The 24,602-nt window shown below is 53.7% G+C and overlaps 2 protein-coding genes and 1 non-coding gene across 9 annotated transcripts in view; 2 read left to right on the top strand and 1 right to left on the bottom strand.

Moving 5' to 3' along the window:
- LPIN2 (lipin 2) overlaps positions 1 to 3,650 on the top strand; it is a 76,337-nt gene extending 72,687 nt beyond the window's left edge. For all 6 annotated transcript variants that reach the window (XM_070778869.1, XM_070778873.1, XM_070778870.1 and 3 more), the window contains 2 exons: positions 231 to 334; positions 650 to 3,650. In XM_070778869.1, coding sequence (XP_070634970.1) covers positions 231 to 334; positions 650 to 794 — 249 coding nt within the window. In that variant the 3' untranslated portion in view covers positions 795 to 3,650. The remainder of the gene's footprint in view (positions 1 to 230; positions 335 to 649) is intronic.
- Positions 3,651 to 5,909: 2,259 nt separating this feature from the next.
- Positions 5,910 to 24,602, bottom strand: part of EMILIN2 (elastin microfibril interfacer 2) — a 59,949-nt gene continuing 41,256 nt past the window's right edge. Inside the window, exons 5-8 of one of the 2 annotated variants that reach the window (XM_019986692.2) lie at positions 9,519 to 9,893; positions 8,166 to 8,198; positions 7,777 to 7,905; positions 5,910 to 6,927 (exon numbers count right to left, since the gene is read on the bottom strand). In XM_019986692.2, coding sequence (XP_019842251.2) covers positions 6,590 to 6,927; positions 7,777 to 7,905; positions 8,166 to 8,198; positions 9,519 to 9,893 — 875 coding nt within the window. In that variant the 3' untranslated portion in view covers positions 5,910 to 6,589. Of the gene's footprint in view, positions 6,928 to 7,776; positions 7,906 to 8,165; positions 8,199 to 9,518; positions 9,897 to 24,602 lie in introns of both variants that reach the window. The other variant, XM_019986690.2, reaches the window with a different exon arrangement.
- Positions 17,642 to 17,714, top strand: TRNAR-CCG (transfer RNA arginine (anticodon CCG)). The gene has a single exon. It is a non-coding gene; the product is annotated as a tRNA-Arg (tRNA).

Raw genomic sequence — 24,602 nt, 5'->3', positions numbered from 1 at the left:
ACGAGCGCTTCCCTTCTCCTACTCTAGGGCCTGGAGTCTCCTTGGCACCCGCGTCCTCTGGCTTCCTGAGCACCCTCTGCGGTGCGCGTTGGCCTCCCTGTTTAGTCTGAGTCTGTCTGAAGCTCAGCCTTGGTGGCGGCTGCCCCAACTCCACGTGTTCTCCGTACACGGCTTCCCGTGGTGCCTGAGAACTTCTCAGTAACCACCCTGTTCTGTGTTCTCTGTGGCAGGACGTCTATGCCTACAGACAGGTGGGTGTCCCAGACTGCAGGATCTTCACCGTGAACCCCAAGGGCGAGCTGATACAGGAAAGGACCAAAGGAAACAAGTCCTCGTAAGTGCGTTCCCGCTCCTCAGCCCTGGCGCCGTGCAGCTGGGGCCCAGGGGTCAGAGCTGTGCCCGCCCTTGGAAGCCTCCGCCCTGCCAGGCTCTGTCCCCCCTTTCTGCCAGGGCATCCCCCACCTCTGCAGCCGTTGTTGAGGGGTGGCTGGGGAGCCTAGACTCTGAGGAGGGAGGTGGAGCCCTGGGAAGGAGGGCGCCCATCTGGGACCTTCCTTTCTGAGGTATCTGAGTACCTGGCTTCGCAGCCTGCTGCCTCGTGCCCTCAGGTCAGGTGCTGAGTCGTGGTACCTGTCCTCCCCACTCCCAGGTACCACAGGCTGAGTGAGCTCGTGGAACACGTGTTCCCGCTTCTCAACAAGGAACAGAATTCTGCCTTCCTATGCCCAGAGTTCAGCTCCTTCTGCTACTGGCGAGAGCCGATCCCCGAGGTGGACCTGGAGGACCTGGTCTGAGGTGGCAGCCCCGGCGGGGGGCTGGATCGTGGCTCCCACAGCAGGGGAGGCAGCCGGCCTTCTGCTGGACAGAGGATGCGGGGACCCTCCTGGCCACAGGTGTGACGACGCACTGCCCGCCGGGTGCCGGCAGGGACAGGCTGGGGAGCTGCCGGGGCCGGACGCGCCCCCCCGCACCCTCCTGGGCCCAGGGCTGCCGTGTGGTGCTGGCGGCCAGCGCAGCGAGGGGCTCGGGCCTGAGGCCCAGGCTCCAGTCACCGGCCGGGCCTCCCACATGCTCTGTGTTGAGTTGCGTGCCCGGTGCTCCTTTAATTGCGTAATTTAAGAAGAAGAGAAGAGAAGCGAAGCTAAGAGTGGACCAAGTGTTGCACAAAGTAAAGTGTTCTAATTTCCACTGGGCAGTTGAGAGTGTTTCTCTCTGAGAGGAGGGCTTGCTGTAGGGAATCAGGGTCCAGTTGATGATGTCTGAACCGCCTGCTCACTTCTCCCGTGGGCTCCTCCCTCCATCTCCTACTCCATGGAAGCAGGATGCTGGCTCTGGCGCCCGGGGCTTCGGGGGAAGGAAAGAGCATCGCCTCCTCACCCTGACCGTTCCTTGGCAGGGACGTGTTGTGTCCTGGACCCACCGGAAGGTGTGGGTCTTGCAGGATGTGTGTCATGTCGTGAAGTGGTCTTGGCAGCAGGAGTCGGTTAGCCAGCAGGGAAACTCGGTTCTCAGGGAGGCCTAGAGGTGCAGACGTGCGCTTGGGCCGGGTCCTGGGAAGGTGTCTGTTGCCCCTCCCCATGCCTGCAGCTGAGCAAGCCACCCAGGAAGGGTCCCGTCCACACGCCCCTCCAGGGCTGTGAGCACGAGCCTGCAGAGATGAGCTGGTGCGGACAGCCCCCTCGGGATTAAAATCAAGAGAACTGTTAAGAGAGGAGGCCCTGGAGACCAGTGGTGACCACATGCAGCCCCGCCTTGGGTGAGAAAGCAGTGAGCGCTTCCGGAGTCAGGGAGAGAGGGGAGTGACCCAGTGAAACACTGCAGAGCAGTGCACACTGCTCCCCCCGACCATGGTTTCGGGTCAGCCTTTTGCTTTCCCTGTGCTGTATTTTGGGGGTACTCCTCTTTTCAGTTTGCTCCACCACAATACTGTTCATCTCGAGCTGGAGAAGCGGGGGTGGCTGCTCTCCAGAGTGGAGGGTTGAAGGTCCTGGACTCCACTGAGCCATGTTGGAGGCAGAGCCCAGAAGCCGTGTTCCCAGGGGAACCAGACATGCTTCCCCCTGGACAAACCTTCCCACTGCAAACGGTTCAGGGATGCATCATTTAAAGACCTAGTCACGACCAGCAGGTCCGGAAGCTGGGTTGTGTTCCTCGTGTGAGGTTCTGCCCCGTTAGTGGCAGCATAGTCACCCACGGTTCCTTCATCTCGTGGCTGCCGGTGGCGGCCTGGCCCTCTGCTCGGTGCAGGCCCTTCCCTGGAGCCGCAGAGGCTTGTGTGCGCGTTTGCGGTATGGAAAAGCTTGACACCTGCCTTCCTGTCGTCCTTCATTGGTTGTCCTTTAAATAGAGTCTCTCACGAGACAGTTTCTTTTCCTTGATGAGCTCTCCTCTTGGGACTGGGGCGTCTTAGAGGGTTAAGACGGGGAACCTGCGCTGGGGTGGCCGACCCCTCCGCCCGGTGTCCACCAGCGCTGGAATGTCATCTTGTCCCTGCACATTGATCCGCGGGTGTCACCGGCGCGCTGGGTACCCATGCTGATCAACCTGAGTGTTCTTCCTCGTTTAAAGGAGCCCCTCTTGCTGAACGTAGATGACAACTATCGCTCGAGTGTGTGAAAGTATTGTTTGTGCTGAAAATCCATTGCCATTTGGTACAAATGACATTTGTTCTTTCTGTGAAAGAGAGATGCCCTCGGTGTGTTTGTACACAGACCTCAGGAGGAGAGCTAAGAAGGAGTGGTGGCTGCTCGCTGCTCTCGGTGGCGGGCGACATCTCCAGGAGCCGCGTCTGGGTCACTCTCTCTGCCAGTGGAACGCCGTGGCCCCTTCCCTCTTTCTGTCTCTCCCGACTGCATCCCACCCAATTGTACACCTTCCGCACGTGGAAGCTCGTGCGGCTGTGGTGTCCACATCTGCGTCTCCACGGGGCTCAGGAGGCATGCTCGAGGGCCCAGAGCGGGCAGGCTCGGCCCTGCGTGTGAGGACCACATCTGCTGTGCTGTAAGACAGCGCCTAGTTTTCAGCTGGAAAAAGAAAAAAACTTCCTAGTGTGATGTGAGATGAAAGCTGCTGACAATCCAGGAGTGATAGCCACCCACCGGAGCCAGAAGTGTTCGTGCCCCTGACCGCACGTGGCCCTGCAGACGGAGTGCGTCCTAAAGGGTACTGGCCAGACCCAAAGGAACAGGCCAAGGACGGATTTGTGCTGTCTGCAGGTCGGTGAAAACAGACTCTCCCAGGGGATTTTGTCATCTTTTCTAGTATCATCTTAGTTAACTCTGGGAAGCCTTGAGTTAACTCTTGAGCCTAGAGAAATGCTGGGTTTAATGAAACCAGTGACAAGTTGAGTTTTGGTTTAAAGTAAGTGCTCTTTCCAGGTGAAAACTACTTTTTTGGGTTTGTTTTAAAGGTAGGAAAAGGAAGAGGGAGGGGAAATGTTGCTCTTTTAATTTAATCATTACGTTTGGTCTATGACAACATTTGATTATTAGACACAGCAGTGCCACTAATACGTTTCTTGAGTTGTCAGAAACTGTCAACATCAGTACTTACTTTACGGCAAAGATAACTGAAGATAAATGGCTCATATTTTGGTGCAGTGTTTGATGTTCAAAACAAAATGTTACAACAATAAACAAATGTGAACTCAATGCGTCTTGACCTTTTCCTTCAGCGGACATTTAAATTGTCTTGTCTAAACTCTTGCCAGAAGTTGCCAATTTCCATAAATTAGCATTTTGATCTCTGCTGACACTTAAGTTTGTGTATAGAAAGGGCTTCTTTTTGGTGCTTGTTTTTATAAGATCTGATTCCAGAAGTGAGGCTCCACCCGCAGGAACTAACCTCCCTTGCTTTGTAGGTTCTGCCAGGCAGCCATCCAGTCATGCCTACATAATTTCTAGGGGTGACCCCCTGGCATCCTCCCGACTGCATCCCCCCAGCCCTCCTCAGGACCCTGGGCACCCCACCTTGCATTAAAGCCCCTCCTCTGGGTGAACAGCACGTAGCCCTCCTGATTTCATCAGCTCTCAGGAGACTCAGAGTGATCTGGGTTCAAAACCACACCCTGTGTATTATTTAATCCCCTCGGGTGGCTGAGCCCATGCTGAACCCACCAACTCCCTCAAGCACGTGCCTCCATGTGGGGACAGCACCCACCTTGTCTTCTTGTTTTCATGATGGAGTGGCTGGGCGTGAGGTCGGGGAGCGGGGACTGCGGCTCTGTGGGGTGCCCTTCTGGCAAAGGAGGGAATCACTTCAGACAGGTTCACATCAGGAAGAGACTGCCTCCGGTGCACTGCCCTCCCCGCTGGCTGGTGGCCGAGACGGGGGCGAGGCGAGCGGGTGTGAGAAGTGAGTCTGTGCGTGTGCAGCTGCAAGCACATCGCTGATCACAACTACTACTTTTCCTTTCAAACTGCACAGTGTGAAAAAGTTCAGAAGATGACGGGCTCACTGAGAAAGACGAATGTGCTAACGTGGGAGTGACTTCACATTGCAGTTTGCACTGATTTTCGGTCTTTATTGCTGGTTTTGTTTCTCATCATTTAAATGGGGCCATTTGTAGACAGGACTGACACATCCCAGTCCTGTCACCGCTTATCTCGAGGTGCACCGTGACCTTTTTCTCAGCAACCCCATTATTTCAGAAGTCGTAACCTCATGCCTGATTTGAGTCCAGGACCCTGGTCCACATGTCTCGCTCCCAGGCTCTCAGCCCCAGGCCACTGACTTCCAGAGCGAGCTCTCTGAGCCACTCAGCCTGAGTTCAGCCCAGTCTGCTCCTCTCCATATGAAAAGACAGCCGCTCCTGTCTCAGGATGCTGACTCCAACGGCAGTGCAGGACCTGCTGTGATCTGGCTACACTGCGTGTCGCGGACACAGAGCTGAAACTCACCACTGCAGTAGACGAGTCGTACGGCCCCGCCAAGGGGCACACCGCACTCGCCACTCTGGTGCCGTCCGTGGAGCGAGGCAGGTCCGTCTCTGCCTTCCGTCTGGTTCCCATTGAGCGTCTGTCCCGCTTGGCCCGGGGTAAGGCCTGGGAAGGGGGTGTCAGGGGAGAGGGCAGAGCCATGTGCCAACTGGGGTTTCCTGAAAACACTCCACGGCCGTAGGGTTTTTCCCATGAGTCATATCTGGGAAGCCACAGCTGCTGACAGCCTGTTCCCCAGCTGTAGAAACAGGGTGAGCATGCACCCCACCCCTGAGCCCCAGAAGGAGGGGCCCGAACTGTAAAACGAGAAAACAGCAGGCCTTCTATCCTGGGCCCCTCTGCCCCATCTGGGGGATCGGGTGAGGAGGCAGGCTCACCCCATCTCAGGGACCCAGCGGCCACCCTGTAACCTCACTTGGTGAGCAGTCCTGGAAAAGGCATTTTTATAGCCAATCTGGTGGCTTGATTTAGGCTGAAAGACTTGTTTCTATGGTCCACACCTCTCCCTGGAACCTGCCTCCCCCCAGTGGCACTCCATTGGCCAGCAGGTCATGTGGAGCTAAGGGGGCTGATGTGGCTGCTGGCAGAGGAGTGTGGGGCCTGGGCTTCCTAGGCAGGTTCCTGCCCTTCCCAGACAGCCCCAGTATGATCAGCTTTTGGTCCCTGGGAGCGCAAGGTCTCTCAGAGCTGGGCGGCAAGCAGTCACATTAGCTTGGACAGGTGCTGGTTAAGTGCGACTTTCAGCCTCCCCTGGAGGAGCCCCCCTTTCTGCTGTGGGGGGCTCTGACCTTCAGGCACATCCGGTCTGTCTGTATAAGCCACCCACGACCCTGCAGTGCACAGCCTGGATGCTGAGGGACGCCAGTTGCACGGTTGAGACCCATGTGTTCACGCTTCCTTTCTATAGCTGTTAAACTCGTTTACTCCAGTCGCGCTTTTTAGCAGCAGCCCTCGATCCACGAGGCACCAGGCTTACACTGGAAGTGTTTTACGTTTTTATTGCCACTCCCTGTCTTTGCACTTGAGTCGTACATGTCATTCAAGGAGCCCCAACAAGCCACACGACAATCTCTCCTGCATCCTCCTCTCAGCCAGGCAAACGCTGCGTGGGGGCGGGGGGTGGGGGGTGGGGGGATGGCGAGCCAAGCCTGGGACAGCCCACTGTCCGCCCTGGGTCCGTGGTGGCCTGTGCCACTTCAGTGTTTCAACTCTTCTCCCGCCGGCAGGGTAAACGGAGACAGATGGCCGGCGATGGCTCTGCTCCAGTGAAGACAGACGCGGCGGGCACCAGTTTCTGCCGCCTGCCTCCTCTCAGCAGCTCCTCGTCGTTGTCCATCAGGAGGACGCAGTCCACCAGGCAGCGGTCGGAGCCTCCACAGTCAGCACCGGGTAGGCCCGGCCAGAGGCAGGGCCTGGGGACACGGGGGAGGAGCCGGGGGCCGGCCGGGCACGCCCGACCCTCGTCCAGCTGTCCAGTTGGAGTGGCAGGAGCGGTGGCCACGTTAACCCGTGGTTCCCCCTCTGCCTTCCACCTCCATCTTGGGGGAGGGGCGGGGTGTCTGCAGAGAGCTTGCCCCGTGCCCCGGCTACACACACACTGAATACATTACAGCTTCCGAGCTTTGTCAGCCCCTTCCTGCTCCCCGGCCGCCTCAGAGGTGGGAAAGAAAAGGGTACAAGAAGACCCCGCTGAAGGTGGAGTACATCTCGTCAAAGTCCGTGTGGGCCAGCCGGCCCCCCGTGACCACGATGTTGACACCGTCCCCCGCCTTGAGGTGCACGATGAGGTGGAAGGCGCCCGGGCCCCCGCAGGTGTGTGGGGCCCCCTGCGGCCGGTGGTACTCCAGGAACTCTCTCCGGTAGCCGGCCGTGTGCAGCTGGGCCACGCTGGCGTTGGCCACTGACAGGACGGCCTCCACATACGCATCCCTCTCGGGTGTGAGGGTGGCCGTGATCAGGTAGCGCCCGTCGTACGGAGCCGTGAAGACCCCTGTGGGGAGGAAAGCAGACACCTGAGCGTGTGGTGTACCCGTCATGGCCTGCCCGAGCGGGCACTCAGCCCGGATGAAGGCAGACAGCTCACCCACTCCCCACCAGAGGCAGGCCCACTGTGGGGGGATGAGCCGTGGAGACATGGTTGGAGGAGCTGGAGTCCAGACCCCATGCTGGTGGGAGTGGCCACCTCCGAGGGCTCTGGGGAGGGGGCCCGAGTCTTCAACCTGCCCTGCGAGGGCCGGGTCACTGAGCTCTTAATTGTATCATAGAGCCTCAGAGCCAGACCAGGCCCTGCACTCTGGGCACACGGCCTGCGTCTGCTCAGCGTCACCAGAACCCATTTACTAAGACCCACGGCCCAGACTGGTTCTGGGCGTCTGGGCCCGTGGGAGAACTGGAGGTCCCCACCTCTGAGTGCCAAGAGTCCCTGACACGTGGACACTGTCCCCACACCCCGGGCGGGGGGAGCAAGGGAGCCCGGGAAGCCGGCCGTGAGCACACAGCAAAGCCCTGATGCTAAAACCCAGGGCCTGGGTGGCAGCTCCCACCTCTGCCCAGAACCAGCTGCCACACACAGCCCCAGCCACCGCGTGCACGCGACCTGTGACCGCCCCCGCCCCCTGTCTGCTGGTGTCTGTGGGCTGGGGAACAGTGGGGACTAAGGGGTCAGGTCTCTCGCAGGTGAGGCACCCACAGCCCAAGGGGCAGCAGCCCAGGCTCAAGGTTGGCCTCCCATTTTGGGGGCTGGGGCCCATGCAGACCCGTCCCAGCAGGGTGAGTGGGTTCTGGCTCAGAAAGGGGCAGCGGGAGGCCCTCCGGAGCAGCTGAGCACAGGCAGACTCACCGGTGCTGGGGTCGTACACGTCCCCGTCGTTCACCAGCACCTTGTTGAACAGGACTACGCCGGCGTCGCTGGGGAAGGGCTTCCGGGTGAGCCCCACAGAGAAGGACACGAGAGATGGCACCGGAGCCCCTGGGGGGGACAGGATTGCAGTCAGGCCCGGCCCAGGCCTGTGTGCGGTCCCAAGGGGCGGCCTCGGCCTCTCATTTCCCCTCAGGGTGGACACCACCACGCGAGGTGGACACCCAGCCTTGTCCTCGTCGGAGGAGCAGGCGGCTGGGGGAGTGCCAGGGCCCTGTGTGTCAGGTCGGGACTTGGCGCGTGCGTGACGTCTGGGGGTGGGGCACCCAGGCACGCCCACCCCGGCCTCCCCTCCCACCCCGGCTGAGTACCTGGGGAGGCTGCAGGCGGTGATTTGGGGTACCCTGAAAGACAATGCAGACACTGTCAGAACCTTAACAGCCCCTCATTTCTGAGTCCCTTTGCTGCTTGTTCCTCACACAGTGAGTGGGAGGATGTGCAAAGGAACACATTGTCGACAGAGTATAAGCACCCGTGATACGTGGAACTAACAGGGGAAGCCTTCATCCTAGAGAAGGCAGCACCCTGCCTAAGCCAGGGGCGGCTGAGAAGGAACGGCCCCACCCGGCAGCCTCATCGCTTTCCCTGCAGGAAGTTGATGGGTTTAACTCAGGGTGGTACTATCCTGTGGCAGCTGATGTGACCTCCCCCACCCAGCGTCACGGGTTTACACATCACAGCTCACAGCCTCAGTTTCCTCATGTGTCAGAATGTAAGCCGTGGTGCTGGTCAAGGAGCTGCATGTCTAGCACCTACTTCAGGACAGAAACACAGTGAGTGTCCCTTGACCTCTCCTCTTCCTCTAACCTCCACCTCCTCCATCCTCCGCCAAAATCCAAACTCCTCCAGCTTCCTCCAACCTCCTCCAGTCTCTTCTACGCACTAACCTCTATCCTCCGCCATTCTCCAGCCTCTTCCACCCACTTCCTCCAACCTCCTTCCTCCTCCTCCGGACTCCAACGTCAGCCATCCTCCAACTTCCTCCCTCGTCCAACGTGTTTCATCCTCCTCCAACTTCCTCCCTTCTCCAACCTCCAACAACTTCCAACAGCCTCCATGCTCCTTCTCCAACCTCCCCGCGACCTCCAACCTCTGATCCCCTCAACCCTCTGACATCCTCCAGCCTCCAATCTCCTTCCTCCACCCTTCTCCAGCCTCCTCTGTCCTCATCCTCCTCCAACCTCCTTCATCTAACCTTCTCCAACTTCCATCCTCCCAACCTCCTCTAAACTCCCAACATCCAGCCTCCTCTAACCACCTCCATCATCCAACCTCCTTTCACTATCCTCATCCCTCCTCCTATCTCCTTCATCCTCCAACTTCCAACATCCAACAACCTCCTCCAGCTTCTGGCCTCCTCCAGTCACACATCTAAGGTTGGAGCCAGACCTTCCACCCTACCCGCTTAGTTGTGTGCTCCTCTTTGCTGCTGCCCAGGCTCCCAGTACATGTTTGGTTTTCAAGTGCACTTCCTGCTGGGAGGATCAGCGAGCTGCCTGGATGGCACAAGTAATATAGCCCAGGGTGCAACTCTAAGTGTGATGTTCTGTGCCCAGGGCACTGCGGCATCTTTGGACAGGTCAGTCTGGATGCTGTTCCCTGCTGGCTGGACCCATGACCCACAGAGCCCCGCAGCAGCCTCCCAATGCCTGGGGTGCACTTACCTGGAGCTCCTGCGTAGCCCTCGGCACTGGGGATTGGCCGCTGCCCGGTCTGGCCATCCACACCCCGGGGCAGGCCCCGCCCTGACACCCCCATCCTGCCTGGGGGGCCGGCCTCTCCAGTCTCCATGATGACCCCTGTGGAGCCAGGCAAGAAGGGCAGCCCTGTCCAGCCGGGCCGCAGGGGTGGGGGGCGTCTCTTGGGCAGGACGGGCTTCTGTCCTGGGTCCCTCGGAGGCGAGGGAGTGCTGGGCGGCAGCAGTGGGGTCAGCACTGGAGTGGACAGCTCCGTGGGGGCCTCTGCCGGGCTTGAGGGCTTTCCTACGTCCTCCGGGGCCTTCCCCCGGGGGGGAGGCTGAGGCGTTTCTGAGGGGTCCTCTGCTGAGCGTTTGAGAAAGTAGAAAGAAATAGAGTTAAAAACCATAGACTTGACTGCTCAATCACAGGCCCCTCTGAGAGGCCCCATGGGCATGGCTTCCTGGAAGATGTGTGCTTGGGGGTCCCTGGGCCAGGTCCACTGGTAAACACAAGAGCAGCCACCACAGCGTGGGGACCCCTTGCCCCAGAGAGGAGGGTCTTCAGCCTCTTTCTACATGATGGTTGCTCTCCCCAAAATAACATTATCCTTGGTTCCAGCAGCAAAAACTCCATAATGACCCCGCAACTGTACCTGCCTGCTGCCACCACAAGCCGAGGGCCTGCTTCTGCAGACCTCACGTGACCCAGAGTGTCAGAGAGCACGAGCTGCCTCTGCGGCAGGCACAGAGGTCACCACAGCCTTAAGATCACCAGCTGGAGCACTTCCAACTGGAGCACCACTGCAAGAGCCTCCTGGGTCACACCCCCTGCCCTCTCGGAACAGTGCTGAGACACAGCCTGCAACTGCCCCCATTTCCTACTCTGAATACATTCCTGGAACTGCCCTTCCTGCAGGCCTGCAAGACATCTAGGAACAACCAGGACTGGCCTGATACCCTCCTCAACAGCCAAACCCCACCTACCTCCTCCTCCATCCATAGGGTGCCTGCCATGGCCCAGGTTCCAAAGCTCCAAAGTTATTATCAAGTAAAATCAGAAACTGCATTGTATCCCCACCCCAGTCTAGTTTTTTTAAAGTCACAAAGGTGATTGTGGCAGATGGAACACAGGTCCCTCTACCCACAGAGCTAGGTTGCCAGCCCACCTCCAGCCCCAAGGGAAGCTTTTCCGCAAGCACCCTTTCCATGAGAGGATGAAGCCCTCCAGAACGTGAGCTGAGTGAACTGATCATCACTTTCTCAAGTGCCCCCAGGATGGTACAGAGCTAACACCATTCTAGATGCACTGAAGATAAGTTCATTCACACCATACAGTGGGAAGGCATCAAGTCTTAATTCTCTGCAATACTCTGGTGGGAAGGGCTAGGTTGGACGTAGAAACTGGCATGAAGGATTTCAGACATGGAGACGCCACTAGCCACAGTGAAGGACAGGATGAGAAGGAAATAACCAAGTAATAAAAAGGAACTTTGAAGAAACAGATAATACAAGAAAATAAACATGTAGTAAGACACGCTCCTTGCTGGCAAGGATGCCCACCCTCTAGCTGCTTCTGTCCGACATAAACTGCTTCTTTGCATGCTTTCCCACACGTACTGTTTCTTACAAACCCTGTGCCTACTCTACAAAATAGGCAAATAAACTCAGAAACAGAAGGCACTGCATCCAAAGTACAAGAATAGATTGGTGTTAAAAGAGGCCTAACCAGAGAATAATGTCTTCACTGATTAGAAATATGCTTGCCAAAATAAGAAAATTCAGTGAAAGAGTTGGTAGACAAAATCAAGGAGATCTTTTAGAAGGTAGACCAGGTAGATAAAACAATGGATAATAGGAGAGAAACTAGGAAAATTAGATTCTTTCCAATCCAGAACTTTCTCAAGTAAATAGAAAAACTGGGGCATAGAGAGGTGGTAAGGAGAGAATCGAATGCACAATTCGTTAGAATTGTAAAAGATCCCAGCTGGATTATTAAATAAAAGACCCAAACCAAGGCATAGTCAGAACACTGAGGATAAAGAGAAGATCCTACAGACTTGGGGGATGGAGAGAAGTGACTTCAAATCAGAAGGACATCATCAGACTCTCAAGTAAGGGAAACCAGGAAGCAAAAGAACACCACCTTCAAATGTTGAAGGAATATCATTGTTAACCTTGAGTTCTGTACTCAGCTAAAGTATCTGCCAGTTGTGAAACTAGAATAAACCTTTTTCAGCCATGAAATATTTAAAGACCAGCAAAACTCTTGAGCACCCTTTCTTAAAAAGCTATTGGAAAATGTACTCCACCTAAATGAAAATAAACCATTAAAAACCTAGAAGTTCAAGAAACTTCTAGGATGGTAGTGCAAAGTTTCAGATTGAAAGCCTTAGAGCTTTCTCAAGTCTAGAGAGGAAGCAGTCCAGGCTGTGTTGGGAAGACAGAACTCCCAGAGGGAGGTCATCAGGTTGAAAAATGGAAGGGGATAAATGTATACTTACGCTGATTCATGTTGTTGTACAACAGAAACCAACAACATTGTAAAGCAATTATTCTCCAATTTGAAAAAAAATTTTTTAAATTAAATGCATGATTTGCCAAAAAAAAAATTTTTTTTTTAATGGAACCAACAAATGACCTGATACTTTTTATGGTATTGAGAGAGTTTCAGTGAGTGAGAAGAATCCCAAGACAGATACATAAAATCTAGCAAATAACACTACTACTAATTCAGAGGAAAGCAACACAATCCTATTTGGCTATTATTGAGCTGTTTAGCTTATAGTATAAATACTGACTTGAGTTTTGTGGTATAACTATTGGGAGTTGGGAGGAGGGGGAGACATGAAAGAGCCTTATGGGCTAATGTCTGCAGCTGATAATGTCCAATACTGTATATAATATCCATAGAGAGATATCTAAAGCTAATAAATTGATTTAGAAATAAGGAAGTAAACATCAGTGGAGAAAACAGCTCAAAGAATTGCATGTGGCCACTTCTGGGATGAGAAGGGTAACAGGGAGAAGGGGCAGGGGAGGTGGTTTCCATTGTAAATTCCTCAGAAGTGTTTTGTTTTTATAAAACACAGACGATACTGGGGCCCACCCCATCTCCTTTCCCTCCAGTCCAAGCATGCTCAGGTCCCTCCTTGTCCGTCTCCCCTCCTCACGCTGTTTTCTCGGCTCACAAGTTGGCCTCCCTCCGCGGCGCACGCTCCCACCTCCCTTCTCTGCTGGAGAAGCTCCTCGAACATTGCTCCTCTCCTCTCCATCTCTCTCCTTCTGCCTCACTGGCTCCTTCCCTTCAGCCCAAGTTTGCGTGTCTCCACCTGTACTTTAAACACACAGACTTCCCCAGTCCTATAACCCTCAAAGAATTACAGTACACAAAGCACCTGCTGCTGCTGCTAAGTTGCTTCAGTCGTGTCCGACTCTGTGTGACCCCATAGACAGCAGCCCACCGGGTTCCCCGTCCCTGGGATTCTCCAGGCAAGAACACTGGAGTGGATTGCCATTTCCTTCTCCAATGCATGAAGTGAAAAGTGAAAGTGAAGTCGCTCAGTCATGTCTGATGACTCTTAGGACCCTATGGACTGCAGCCTACCAGGCTCCTCTGTCCATGGGATTTTCCAGGCAAGACTACTGCAGTGGGGTGCCATGGCGTTCTCCGACACAAAGCACCTGAAAATAGCCAAATACAAGCCCCTCACACCTTTTTTTGTACCTATCCCCCTACAAACCCTTCGCATCATCCCGCTTTCTCTGAAGCCCCATCTGTCTCTGTCACCTCGTCTAGGTGCTCGAGTCGTATTTTACTCTGCCCTCTCCTTTCTCACACGCACCCCGATCTGGGCTAAGTCCAGCTTCTCATTTTGAATCATCCTTCGGGTCCTTCCTCCCTACCTTTCTCAGAGGACAGTTTGTCCTTATCATCGTCCCTGCTCAGAACCCTCCAGCTGTCCTCCACTGTTCATAAGATCCAGTCGAATCTCCTCTGACAGCCGTGTCCGCACCACCTGCTCCATCGTCTCCTGCCGCCTTCAGTCCAGCCCCCGGCCCGGCTCTTCGGGAATCCTCGACGACACACACCCCTCCCCACAGTCCCGCTGCTCCTTGTGAAGCCCAGCAGCGCTTAACAATCTTGCCTCCCAATCACGGAGCTCTGAGGGCCTGTCTGGTTTTCATACCTCTCCTCACTTGCTGGATGATGAACACTTGAGGACACGTTTTAATGGTCTTTTGTCACCAGGGACTGGCACGTGACACTGAGACGTCTGAGTATTTGGTGAAGGAAGAAAGGCCGGTACCCTGGGCTGCACCCTCACTCCCGCCAGCCAGTAGAGGAGGCGCCCTAACTTTGCTAACAATAATCGTCTTTCTAGGGTCTGTAAGGATAATGCCAGAACTTAGAAACAGTGATGGTTCTCTCTCTCAGTCATCACTCCCTCAACACCCAGGCCTGTGATAGCAAGTGGAAGGCAGAGGGGAAAGAATGAACAAATAAACCACTTGGGCCAAATATCCTGCACTGATCTCCACGGGGAGTCCGTCCAGGACTCTGTGCAGAACGGGTGGCTCCGACACCCCTCACATCACAGCAGAGACAGCATGAAAAAGCCGCCCTGGATCCCGACTGCTCCCCAACCTTGGCCCCCAGCACATCACGTAGTGTCTCTAACACACACATTTATTACACACTGGAAACAAACTGGACAGCATCTTGCTCCATCTGGGAAGATAACTCTGGCAGCCAGTGTCTCTTCGAACTGCACATATGTTTCTAATCCAGTGACCATTTGAGTTCATAAGAACCAAGTGGGGCTGCCCGTGTTTCACGTGAGGAATGATGATGCTTTTGCTCCACAGCCTGCCTCCAGGTCTCCGTCCTGATGCCCCCGCAGTGGCCTTGTGCAGCTGTGCACAAGCCGGGCCACGACCTCACCAAGGACAGAGCCAATAGCAGGTAGGAAAGGCCACTCCCACTCCGCTAAAGTTATTATTAAAAGCCACTGTAACCTTTGCTAAGATGAAGACCTGCCTGAGGAAACTGTCAGCAACCCCATGGAGTCATGTCACAGCACAGGGCTGTGGGGACGTCAGAGTCTGTGTTGGCGGCGTGGCTGAGTCATCCACCACTCAGGCTAAACCCTCAAAGTCTCCTGACAAGCAGGCAGAATTTGGCTGATCAGATGAAGTGACAGGTGTGGGGCCACATCCCTGACAGTGACAAGTCACTGTGCAACTGTCCAGGCCAATTCACTAGAAGCCCAGTGTGGGGAGGGGGTGGGGAGCTGCCTGGCATTGCGAGGGTGTCTGCTGACCAAATGCAACTACAGGTCGGGGTGGTGGGACTGTTTTAAAGATGGCAATCAAGACTTCTGACTTTGTATTTTTTTTTTTGGTTGCATGGCTTGTAGGATGTTAAATTCCCTGACAAAGGACTGAACCTGGACCCTTGGCAGTGACAGAGTGGAATCCTAACCACTGGATTGCCAGGGAATTCCCAGGACTTCTGGCTTTAAAAGAAACCCACCCACATTCTGACATACAGCAGGCTAAGTGGAAGGATAGTCACACCACTTGGCAAAGCTCTGTGCCTGGGAAGGACCCTCGCCACCCTGATGAGAAATGCCAGGCTCAGAGGGGGTGCCAAGGGACCAGGTTCCTGCACTGACCAGGCATGGGGGGCACGAGGCAGGGGCTTTGAGGAGACACTCGATGGTCTCCCTGCCTGGAAGGTCAAGGGGGGAGAGGATGGGGAGGCATGTAAAGGAGCCGCTGGGGAGACGACGCACAGAAACCCCACGCGACTCCCCTGACAGCAGGGCGGGGGAGACCATGGGTTTGCAGGAACTGTCCTACTGAGCAAACAGTGGAAATGCTGCTTTGCACTTTGGCTGGAATGGAGAGAGAAAACACTCAAGCTGGTCCCGGGGGCACTGTGTGGTTCCATCACAGCACTGATGGATAAAGAAGATGTGGTGTGTGTGTATATATACACACACACACACAATGAAATATTACTTGCCCATTAAAAAGAAAGAAATATGGGACTTGCCTGGTGGTCCACACTCGGCTAAGACTCCACACTCCCAAAGTATGGGGCCCGGGTTCGATCCCTGGTCAGGGAACTAGATCCCACATGCCTCAACTAACACCCAGGACAGCCAAATAAATATAAATTTTAGAAAAAGAATGAAGTAAAGCATTTGCAGCAACATGGATGGATCTAGAGACTATGACCTATCTAGGGCCCGTACTGACCGTCCCTCCAGAGCACGGAGCCCCGCCGAGAAAGGAGTCCCGCCCAGTGTGACCACGAAGAGGCCCCTGGAATCAGGCTCCACAGGGCAAACAGGCTGGCATTTCTGAAAAGTGCGGTCTAGAGATCACTGACACACACACAGCTCCAGCCTCGCGGGTTGACATCAGCAGGGCAGTGCCCTTGGAACAGAGGTCACCTGTTATCACTGAACCCTAGAGAGGCCGACCTGACCCAAAAAGTCACCGGGGATTTCTTCTTTGATAGAAATTCTCAAGCTGATTTGAAGCTGTACATGGACACACAGAGGGTCTACCTGATTTTAAGACTTGCTGTAAAGCCGCCACGGTCAGGATGTGAGGAGGCACAGTGACAGCGTCGGCAGAGCCCGTCAGCGGACACGCGGGTCCCGCAGAGCTGGCGCGGGGGCTGCGGCTCCGCACCCAGGACTTTCCCTCCCTCCCCACCCTCCCCACCACCCCCTGCTTCTCCGCTTCTCTCTGGCCCAGCTGCCTCTGAGGGGGGTCTGCCTTCCGCTTCCACGACGGGAGCTGGGGGGTTCTCTGTTTTAATTACAAATTTAATGACAAATTCCTGGAACTGACTTCACCCCTGCTGAGCAGGAGTCTCCCGAGGGAGCCCAGAGTCCTTATTTCTATCAAGCTCGCAGGGGACTCTGCACACAGCTGTAGGAGAGGCCGGTGCCAAGGACACAGCAGTCCTAGAGTCAAGGTTCAGATGGAGAAAAGCAGCCGCTGCTTTCACCAACTGAAGAGCTTTACAGAAACCAGATGCTCACAGAGCAGAAGGGCAGGTATCGTCCAGAGGCAGTGTGGTCCGAGTCTGCGCAGTTTATGCAGCCTTTATGTATTTATGACACTCGGACTGACTCCATCATGCTATCTGGGACCTACACTGGCCTCAAACTCAGCCAATTTCAAGTTGAAGGCCAAAACTGTCATAACACTGGCATGAGGCCACTCTTCCCCTGCCAGGCTTTACAAGTGCCGAAGAATTGATGCTTTTGAACTGTGGTGTTGGAGAAGACTCTTGAGAGTCCCTTGGACTGCAAGGAGATCCAAGCAGCCAATCCTAAAGGAGATCAGTCCTGGGTGTTCATTGGAAGGACTGATGCTGAAGCTGAAACTCCAGTACTCTGGCCACCTCATGTGAAGAGTTGACTCATTGGAAAAGAGTCTGATGCTGGGAGGGATTGGGGGCAGGAGGAGAAGGGGATGATACAGGATGAGATGGCTGGATGGCATCACCGACTTGATGGACGTGAGTTTGGGTGAATTCCAGGAGTTGGTGGTGGACAGGCAATTCATGGGGTCGCGAAGAGTCGGACACGACTGAGCGACTAAACTGAGCTGATTTGAAAAACCTGTGTTTTTTTCATTCTTACAGCACAGCTTAGGCTAAGCAACTGGATAAAGATGGGGTTCTTAAATCTGTAGCACCCCCAAATGAAATGTTATTAATACCATTCAAAACTAAAAATAGAACTACCATATGATCCAGCACATAGACTCAACAGACATGAATCTGAACAAACTCCAGGGGATAATGGAGGACAGAGGAGCCTGGTGGGCAAAGAGAACATGACTTAGCAACTGAACCACAACAATAAGATGATCCAGCAATCCCACTCCTGGGCATGTATTTGAAAAAAAAACACATAATTTAAAAGGATACATGCAGCCCAGTGTTCACTACAACACTATTTACACGAGCCAAGACATGGAAGCCACCTAAATGCCCATGGATAGAGGAATGGATAAAGAAGATGTGATATATATACACAATGAAATATTACTCAGCCATTAAAAAGAAAGAAATACGGGACTTCCCTGGTGGTCGAGTGGATAAGACTCCACACTCCGAATGCATGGGGCCCGGGTTCAATCCCTGGTCAGGGAACTAGATCCCACATGCCTCAACTAACACCCAGGGCAGCCAAATAAATAAAAATAAATTTTAGAAAAAGAATGAAGTAATGCCATTTGCAGCAACATGGATGGATCGAGAGACTATGATACGAAGTGAAGTAAGCCAGACAGAGAAAGACAAATAGCATATGACATCACTTACATGTGGAACCCAATTTTTTTTAAAAATGAAACAACTGAACTTACAAAACAGAATCAGACTTACAGATATTGAAAACAAACTTATGGTTACTAAAGGGGAAACACAGGGGTGAGGGATAAATCAGGACTTGGGATGAACACATGCATACTACTATATATAAGGTGCGTAACCTATGGGATCTCCTGTATGGCCTAGGGAGCTCTACTCAATATTCCAGGATAACCTATATGAGAAAAGGATCTGAAACAGAATGAACATGTGTGGCTGTATAACTGAACCACTTTGCTGTACACCTGAAACTAACATAACATTGTAAATCGACTATACGCAAAAAAAAAAAAAAAAAAAAAATTAAGTACTTACAAGAAATTGCCTGAAGACATCTGCAGAAGAAAGGGGTGGCAGATTGGAAAGAGGAAGCAGTCCCTGGGGTGTGTGGAAACAGTCCTGCATGTCCGGCAGGAAGGCCCTTCTTGGAACCATGAGGTGGGGGAGGAGAGCTACCCTGGCACAGAGACTGTCCCTCTGCCTGGCTCAGCTCTGTGGGAGCCCCAGGCTTCTCAATACCAGGAACTCGCCTACTATCCCAAGTGAAAGGGGAACAGCAGAAATGCCCAAATCTGCCCGGGGCTCAGTATCTGATCAGATGGGTGATGGGGAGGCTGTGTGGGCTCAGAGGCTGTGGTGCAGGCCAGGTGGTCCCAGGGCCCCAGCAGGAAGCAGATTCTGTCTTTGAGCCACGCTGGGGTGGGGGGGGGCAGGGTCTGGAGCTGCCCCCACCCAATAACTACAGTAGCATGGAGACCGGGCAACTGCGGACAAGAAGCAGCTAAAAGAACGGGACAGGGAGCTGGGGGAGGGGGTGGGGGGAACTGAAACAAAAGTCCAGACTTCTGAGGCCACATCCACAGAATAGAGGACTTCCCCAATCCCCTTGTCGTTCAGAACCTGATTTACTAACCATGAATCCTAAATGTTGGGCTTCCCTGGAGGTAAACAATCCACCTGCCAAGCAGGAGACTTGGGTTTGATCCCTGGCTCAGGAATATCCCCTGGAGAAGGAAATGGCAACCCACTCCATTATTCTTGCCTGGAGAATTCCATGGACAGAAGAGCCTGGCGGGCTTCAGTTCATTAGGTCACACAGAGTCGGACACAACTGAGCGACTAAACAAGAACAACAAGAACCTGAATGCTAGGGAGGGGAGATTTCTCAGCTTTTTACACTTTACACTTCAGTCCCAATTTAGACAAGAAAACAAGAAAAAGAAGGAAAGAACAAAACCCTCTGGATCCCTAGAACATTCAGAACACCTAAGGTTGTCATCCCACGTCTGCAGTGCGGGCAAGCCCACCTTCACTGCTCTGAGGCTGCATGCTTGTAAGAAGAGGAGAGGATTTCAGCCAGAAGCAGAAGGGATGTCCAGCAGAGGGGACAGAGGGTCACAGTCATGCTGATACTGAGGGATGACCAAGGGCCAGTCACTATTTAATACACTACTGGGACTTCTCCGTGGTTCAGTGGTTAAGACTCCCTGCTTCCATTGCAGGAGGCATAAGTTTGATTCCTAGTCAGGGAACAAAGATCCTACATGCCACACAGAACAGCCAAAAAATAGAAAAAGAAAAAGAAATACTCCTTAGGAACAGGGGGGCTTCCCAGGCGGCGCTAGTGGTAAACATACCTGCCCATGCAGGAGACGTGAGTTTGATCCCTGGGTCAGGAAGATCCCCTGGAGGAGGGCATGGCAACCCACTCCACTATTCATGCCTGGAGAATCCCATGGATAGAGGAGCCTGGTGGGCTACAGTCCATGGGGCTTCAAAGAGTCAGGCACAACTCAAATGACTTAGCATGCACAGGAACAATAGTTATCATGCTAACTTCTTGAAGTATCACTATCACCATGATTCTCTCCAATTAACAGCTATAGAAAGTGAGGCATTAAGTAGATAAATAATTTGTCCAAAGTCACAAAGAATGTGTAGAGTAGCTGGGATTACAGACTTGGGAAATAATAATCACTTCCTGGCTCAAAATTCTCCAAGAGTTTCTCATGATACTTGAAATCCAAATCTGTCATCTCAGCCTACAAAATCCCACCTGATCTGACCCCTACCCCCTGACCTCATTGCCTGTGACCTTCCCCCTTGCTCATGGACTTGATCAAACTGACGTCCTGAGTTCTCAAACAGGACAAAGACATCCCTGCCTCAGGACCTTCGCATATGCTGTTCCCTCTGCCAGGAACAGATCTCTACAAGGCTCATTCCCTTATCTTACTCACGTCTCTGCTCAAAGGTCGTCTCCACTGAGCAACCTTCCCTGACTTCTCATCTAAAACACCAAGTCCCCTGTTCTCTGTCACCTCCTCTGCTTATCTTTCCCTGCACACTGATTGCCTGCTGAAATCAGACCTTTATTTGCTGGGCTGTGCATTCCCTGACTTCCCCCTCTAGATCCTGCAAGGGCTAAAACTCCAGTGCAAGGACATGACTATTTGTGGAATGAATGACTGTATGAATGAAGGGGGGTGGGGTGCACGGGGCCCAGGAAAGGGCATGACACCCACCTCACAGAGTGGACGATGAGACAGTCACGAAAATACAGTGGTCCTAGGGACTTCCCTGGTAGTCTAGTGGTTGACTCTGCACCTCTGCTGTGGGGGATGTGGGTTCAATCCCTGGTCGAGGAGCTAAGATCCCACAAGCTGCAAGATGCAGCCAAAAAAATATACTAGTTCTTTACCTTTTAGAAGTTAGGCACCTCTCCAAGTCCTGGATGAAAGGCAGGGACCTTCTGTCCAAAAAAGTAACCAAACATTTGTATATAGTCTCGAGAGTCTCTTTTAAGACCCAGGGAAGAACGTCTGCACTGATGTGAGGGATACAAAGAGACTGGGACTGCTTTCAGCATTGGCTGAGGCCATTCTGGTTCCCCCTCCACCCTCCCCACCCGCTGCCAGCTGGGCAGTTCAGCTCCCTCTGGGTGCTTCCAAAGAAGAGAATGGGCTCCCTGCACAGGGCAGCAGGCGGGGCAGAAACAGCAGAGTCTAGGTCCTTGGCCCAGCAATCTGGCCTCTGGTGACCATGTCCTGCACCCTCAGCTCCGCACCTTGGCTTGCGGTGGGAGCAATGATGACAATCGTTAATATTCCTCCCCTTCCAACACACAAGCCGCGTCATCTCTCAGGGTGACTTGTTTTGAACAATGGGATGTGGCAGAAGGGACATGGTGCCAGCTCCGGGCCCCACCTGGAAGGGGCTCCTGCTTTTGCCTTGTGGTAAGTGTGACTCCCCGAGACCACCATGCTGAGAGAAGGTGCACGTCCACCACGTGGAGAGAGAGGATGGCCGTGCGCAGGAACACGTGGCTGGTCTTCCTGCAACTTCCAGCTCAGCCCAGCCCAGCCCACTGGTCCCCTGACCACAGCCAAGTGAGTGACTTGAGCTGATGTCAAGTGGAGCGGAAGAGCTGCCAAGTCAGTTCCTGCCCCGCAGAACAATGGAAAGTGATGAAGCCTTGTTGTTTAAGCCACCAAGGTCTGGGGTCAGCAAACAGCAGCAAACAGCAGGTCCATCCCACCCCTCAGCAGGGACGCCCTCCCCTCCTGCTTCTCTGAACCCTTCCAGTAGTCATGTACAGATGTGCGAGTTGGACCATAAGGAAGGCTGAGCACTGAAGAATTGATGCTTTCAAACTGTGGTGCAGAAGATTCTCAAGAGTCCCTTGGACTGAAAGGAGATCAAACCAGTCAGTCCTAAAGGAAATCAACTCTAAATGTTCGTTGGAAGGACTGATGCTGAAGCGCCAATCCTTTGGCTACCTGATGTGAAGAGCTGACTCGCTGGAAAAGACCCTGATGCTAGGAAAGATTGAGGGCAGGAGGGGAAGGGGGCGACAGAGGATGAGATAGTTGGATGGCATCATCAACTCAACGCACGTGAGTTTGAGCAAACTCTGGGAGACGGTGCAGGACAGGGAGGCCTGGCGTGCTGCAGTCCATGGGGTCGCATAGAGTCAGACACAACTGAGGGACTGAGCAACAACTCACCGTTCGGTACAAGCTCCAGCATCGCCCCCTTTCAGAAGTCTCTCTCATCACACCATCTCACCCTTCACCCTACTGGCCTATGAACTCGCAACCTACTCAACCTTGATGAGAAGGCCTCATCAACTCAGAGAAGCGCTCCCTGACTTCCACGGTGGCCGTGACCATCTCTGCCTACTTGTCCCCCTCAAACTGTCATTGTCCCCTGCACTGCCATCCCTGTGCTCCACACACATAAGCTCGTCACTCCCACACAAGACGGGCTCAGTAAGAGCCAGTGAACTACAAGGATGAGCCCTGATACACCATCTCGTTCACCCTCTCTGCAGGCCTGTGTGTGTCACTCCCCCACCCCCAAACCTGGGCCTGGAAATGCCCGGAAGGCCAGGGTTGTGCCACTCACCTCCTCATCCCTCACGGAGCCCTGCACACAGTGGCTGTTTAGTCACTAAGTCGTGTCCGACTCCTTGTGACCCCAGGGACTGCAGCACGCCAGGCTCCCCTGTCCTTCACCATCTCCCAGAGTTTGCTCAAACTCATGTCCACTGAGTCACTGCTGCACACAGTAAGCACTCAATAAATGTGCTGCTGACTCTTCACGGGGCGCTGTGACCTGAGCTCTAAACTCACCCAGTGACCCCTGACACTCAGGTTCTCCCGGACCTGGATGCGCTGCAAGAATGGACAGCCTCGGCCTGTGTATTGTTAACTCTTCTCAATCAATGGAGTTCCCGAAAGTCCATGCATTCTACTCTCACGACAATGGATTCATTCCAAAAGGAGCATCTTGTGGGAGCCGCCTTCCCTTTACAGGCATTCACCCCAACCCCTCTTTCCACAGCCAAGCGTGAAGGAGTTAACACAGCTTCCCACGCCACCCGGGAGCTGCAAATCAACTGGAACTATCTGCTTCGATCTGTTGTTACAAAGCACAGTCCAGACAGAACTGTCACCAGGAGGCACAATCACCCTATGAACACACACAGGGTCCCCTGACCTTTCCCCAGCATTCCAGAGATCTGGGAGCTGTGTGGGCCTGGGGGGAGGGGATGGAGGTTATAAATAGCAGGACTGGCCTGGGTAATTCCTTATCTACAAACTCCTTATCTCTGGAAAGGTTCAAAGCGTGTCCCACTGACCACTTCAGACTTCCCACTTCCCTGGGATCAGGCCCTGGCTCTCCTCTCCTCAGGCTGCAAGTCCCAGCTGCGTTGTTGTTGCTGTTATGCAGTTGCTATTATGCAGTTGCTAAGCTGTGTCCAGCTCTTTGCAACCCCATGGACTGCAGCCCATCAGGCTCTTCTGTCCTCCACTATCTCCTGGAGTTTGCTCACATCCATGTCCATTAAGGCGGTGATGCTATCCAACTATCTCATCCTCTGCTTCCCCCTTCTCCTTTTGCCTTCAATCTTTCCCAGCATCAGGGCCTTTTCCAATAGGACCCAATCCTAAAATCCCATAGGCTCACACCAGGCCAAGAACTAGCATCAACACATGAGGGCCTTTGTCACCTGGAGCTGAGCAAGGTGAAAAGGCAACACAGGCCAGCAGGGAAGACAGGGGGAAAGAAAACAGGGAGAGGACTGGTCAGGAGGTGGAGTCCTTCTTGGCACACGGCTGGCCCTCCCCTGTCCTCGTGGACCTGTGAGTCTGCGTTCGTTTTGGGGAGACACAGAGGAGACGTGGGCTGGCCTGGACGACAGCACCCAGGGTCCCCACCCTGCCTCCACTGTGCGACTTTAGAACATGTCCCTGCGGGGAGCAGCCCATGTGCCCCAACTACTAAGCCTGTGCTCTGGAGCCTGGGAGCTGCAACTGCAGGGAGAAAGCCCACACACTCCAACTAGGAAGTAGCCTCCGCTGTCTGCAACTAGAGAAATTCTGCTCGGCAATGAGGACCGAACACAGCCGAAAATAAATAAATAAAATTTTAAAAATAAAGAAAACTCTGCTCAGCACTGAGGTTGCTGAATCCAGGTACCAGGGAGGCTCTGTCCTTCAGGGATGACACGCTGAGCCCCCAGGTAACAAAAATGTTAACTTGAATATGTCACTCAGTACTATTAAGGGACCATTCATTCAGTCCATTCATTCATTCAACAAACATTTGTCAAGAGTGAAATGTATAATGGTAAAGAATCTGCCTGCGATGCAGGAGCCACAGGAGACACAGGTTTGATCCCTGGGGTCAGGAAGATCGCCTGCAAAAGGAGATAACAACCCACTCCAGTATTCTTGCCTGGAGAATCCCATGGACAGAGAAGCCTGGCCCCCTACAGTTCATGGGGTCACAAAGAAGCAGAGATGACTGAAGGGACTTAGCACGGATGTGCATACAGAGTGTGTAGCATGAATCTCCCTAAGCACAGCCGATGAGCATCCTTGTTCTGGGCGTGCTGGGGCATTGAACAGTTCCTGCCCCTAAAGTACTCTGTCCAGGGTCCTCTCTCTGTCTTTGGAAAGGAACACAATGCATTCTCCTTGCCATCATCGAGGCCCTAGGTTTTAGGGAACAAGAGATTGCCCAAAGATGATAATGACACCAGCAAACAAGAAGTGATGTTTTCAGAGAGGTGAAGGGGTGTGCATACAGGAGACTCCCTGAGTAGAAGACAGGACAACATGCCCATTGCCCCAAGCTGTTAGGCCACAAATCTGACCCCAA

This window comes from Bos indicus, chromosome 24, assembly GCF_029378745.1.
Source record: "Bos indicus isolate NIAB-ARS_2022 breed Sahiwal x Tharparkar chromosome 24, NIAB-ARS_B.indTharparkar_mat_pri_1.0, whole genome shotgun sequence".
Lineage (NCBI taxonomy): Eukaryota > Metazoa > Chordata > Mammalia > Artiodactyla > Bovidae > Bos > Bos indicus.
The sequence above is the reverse complement of the archived record's forward strand: the minus strand, read 5'-3'. Positions and strand labels throughout refer to the sequence as shown.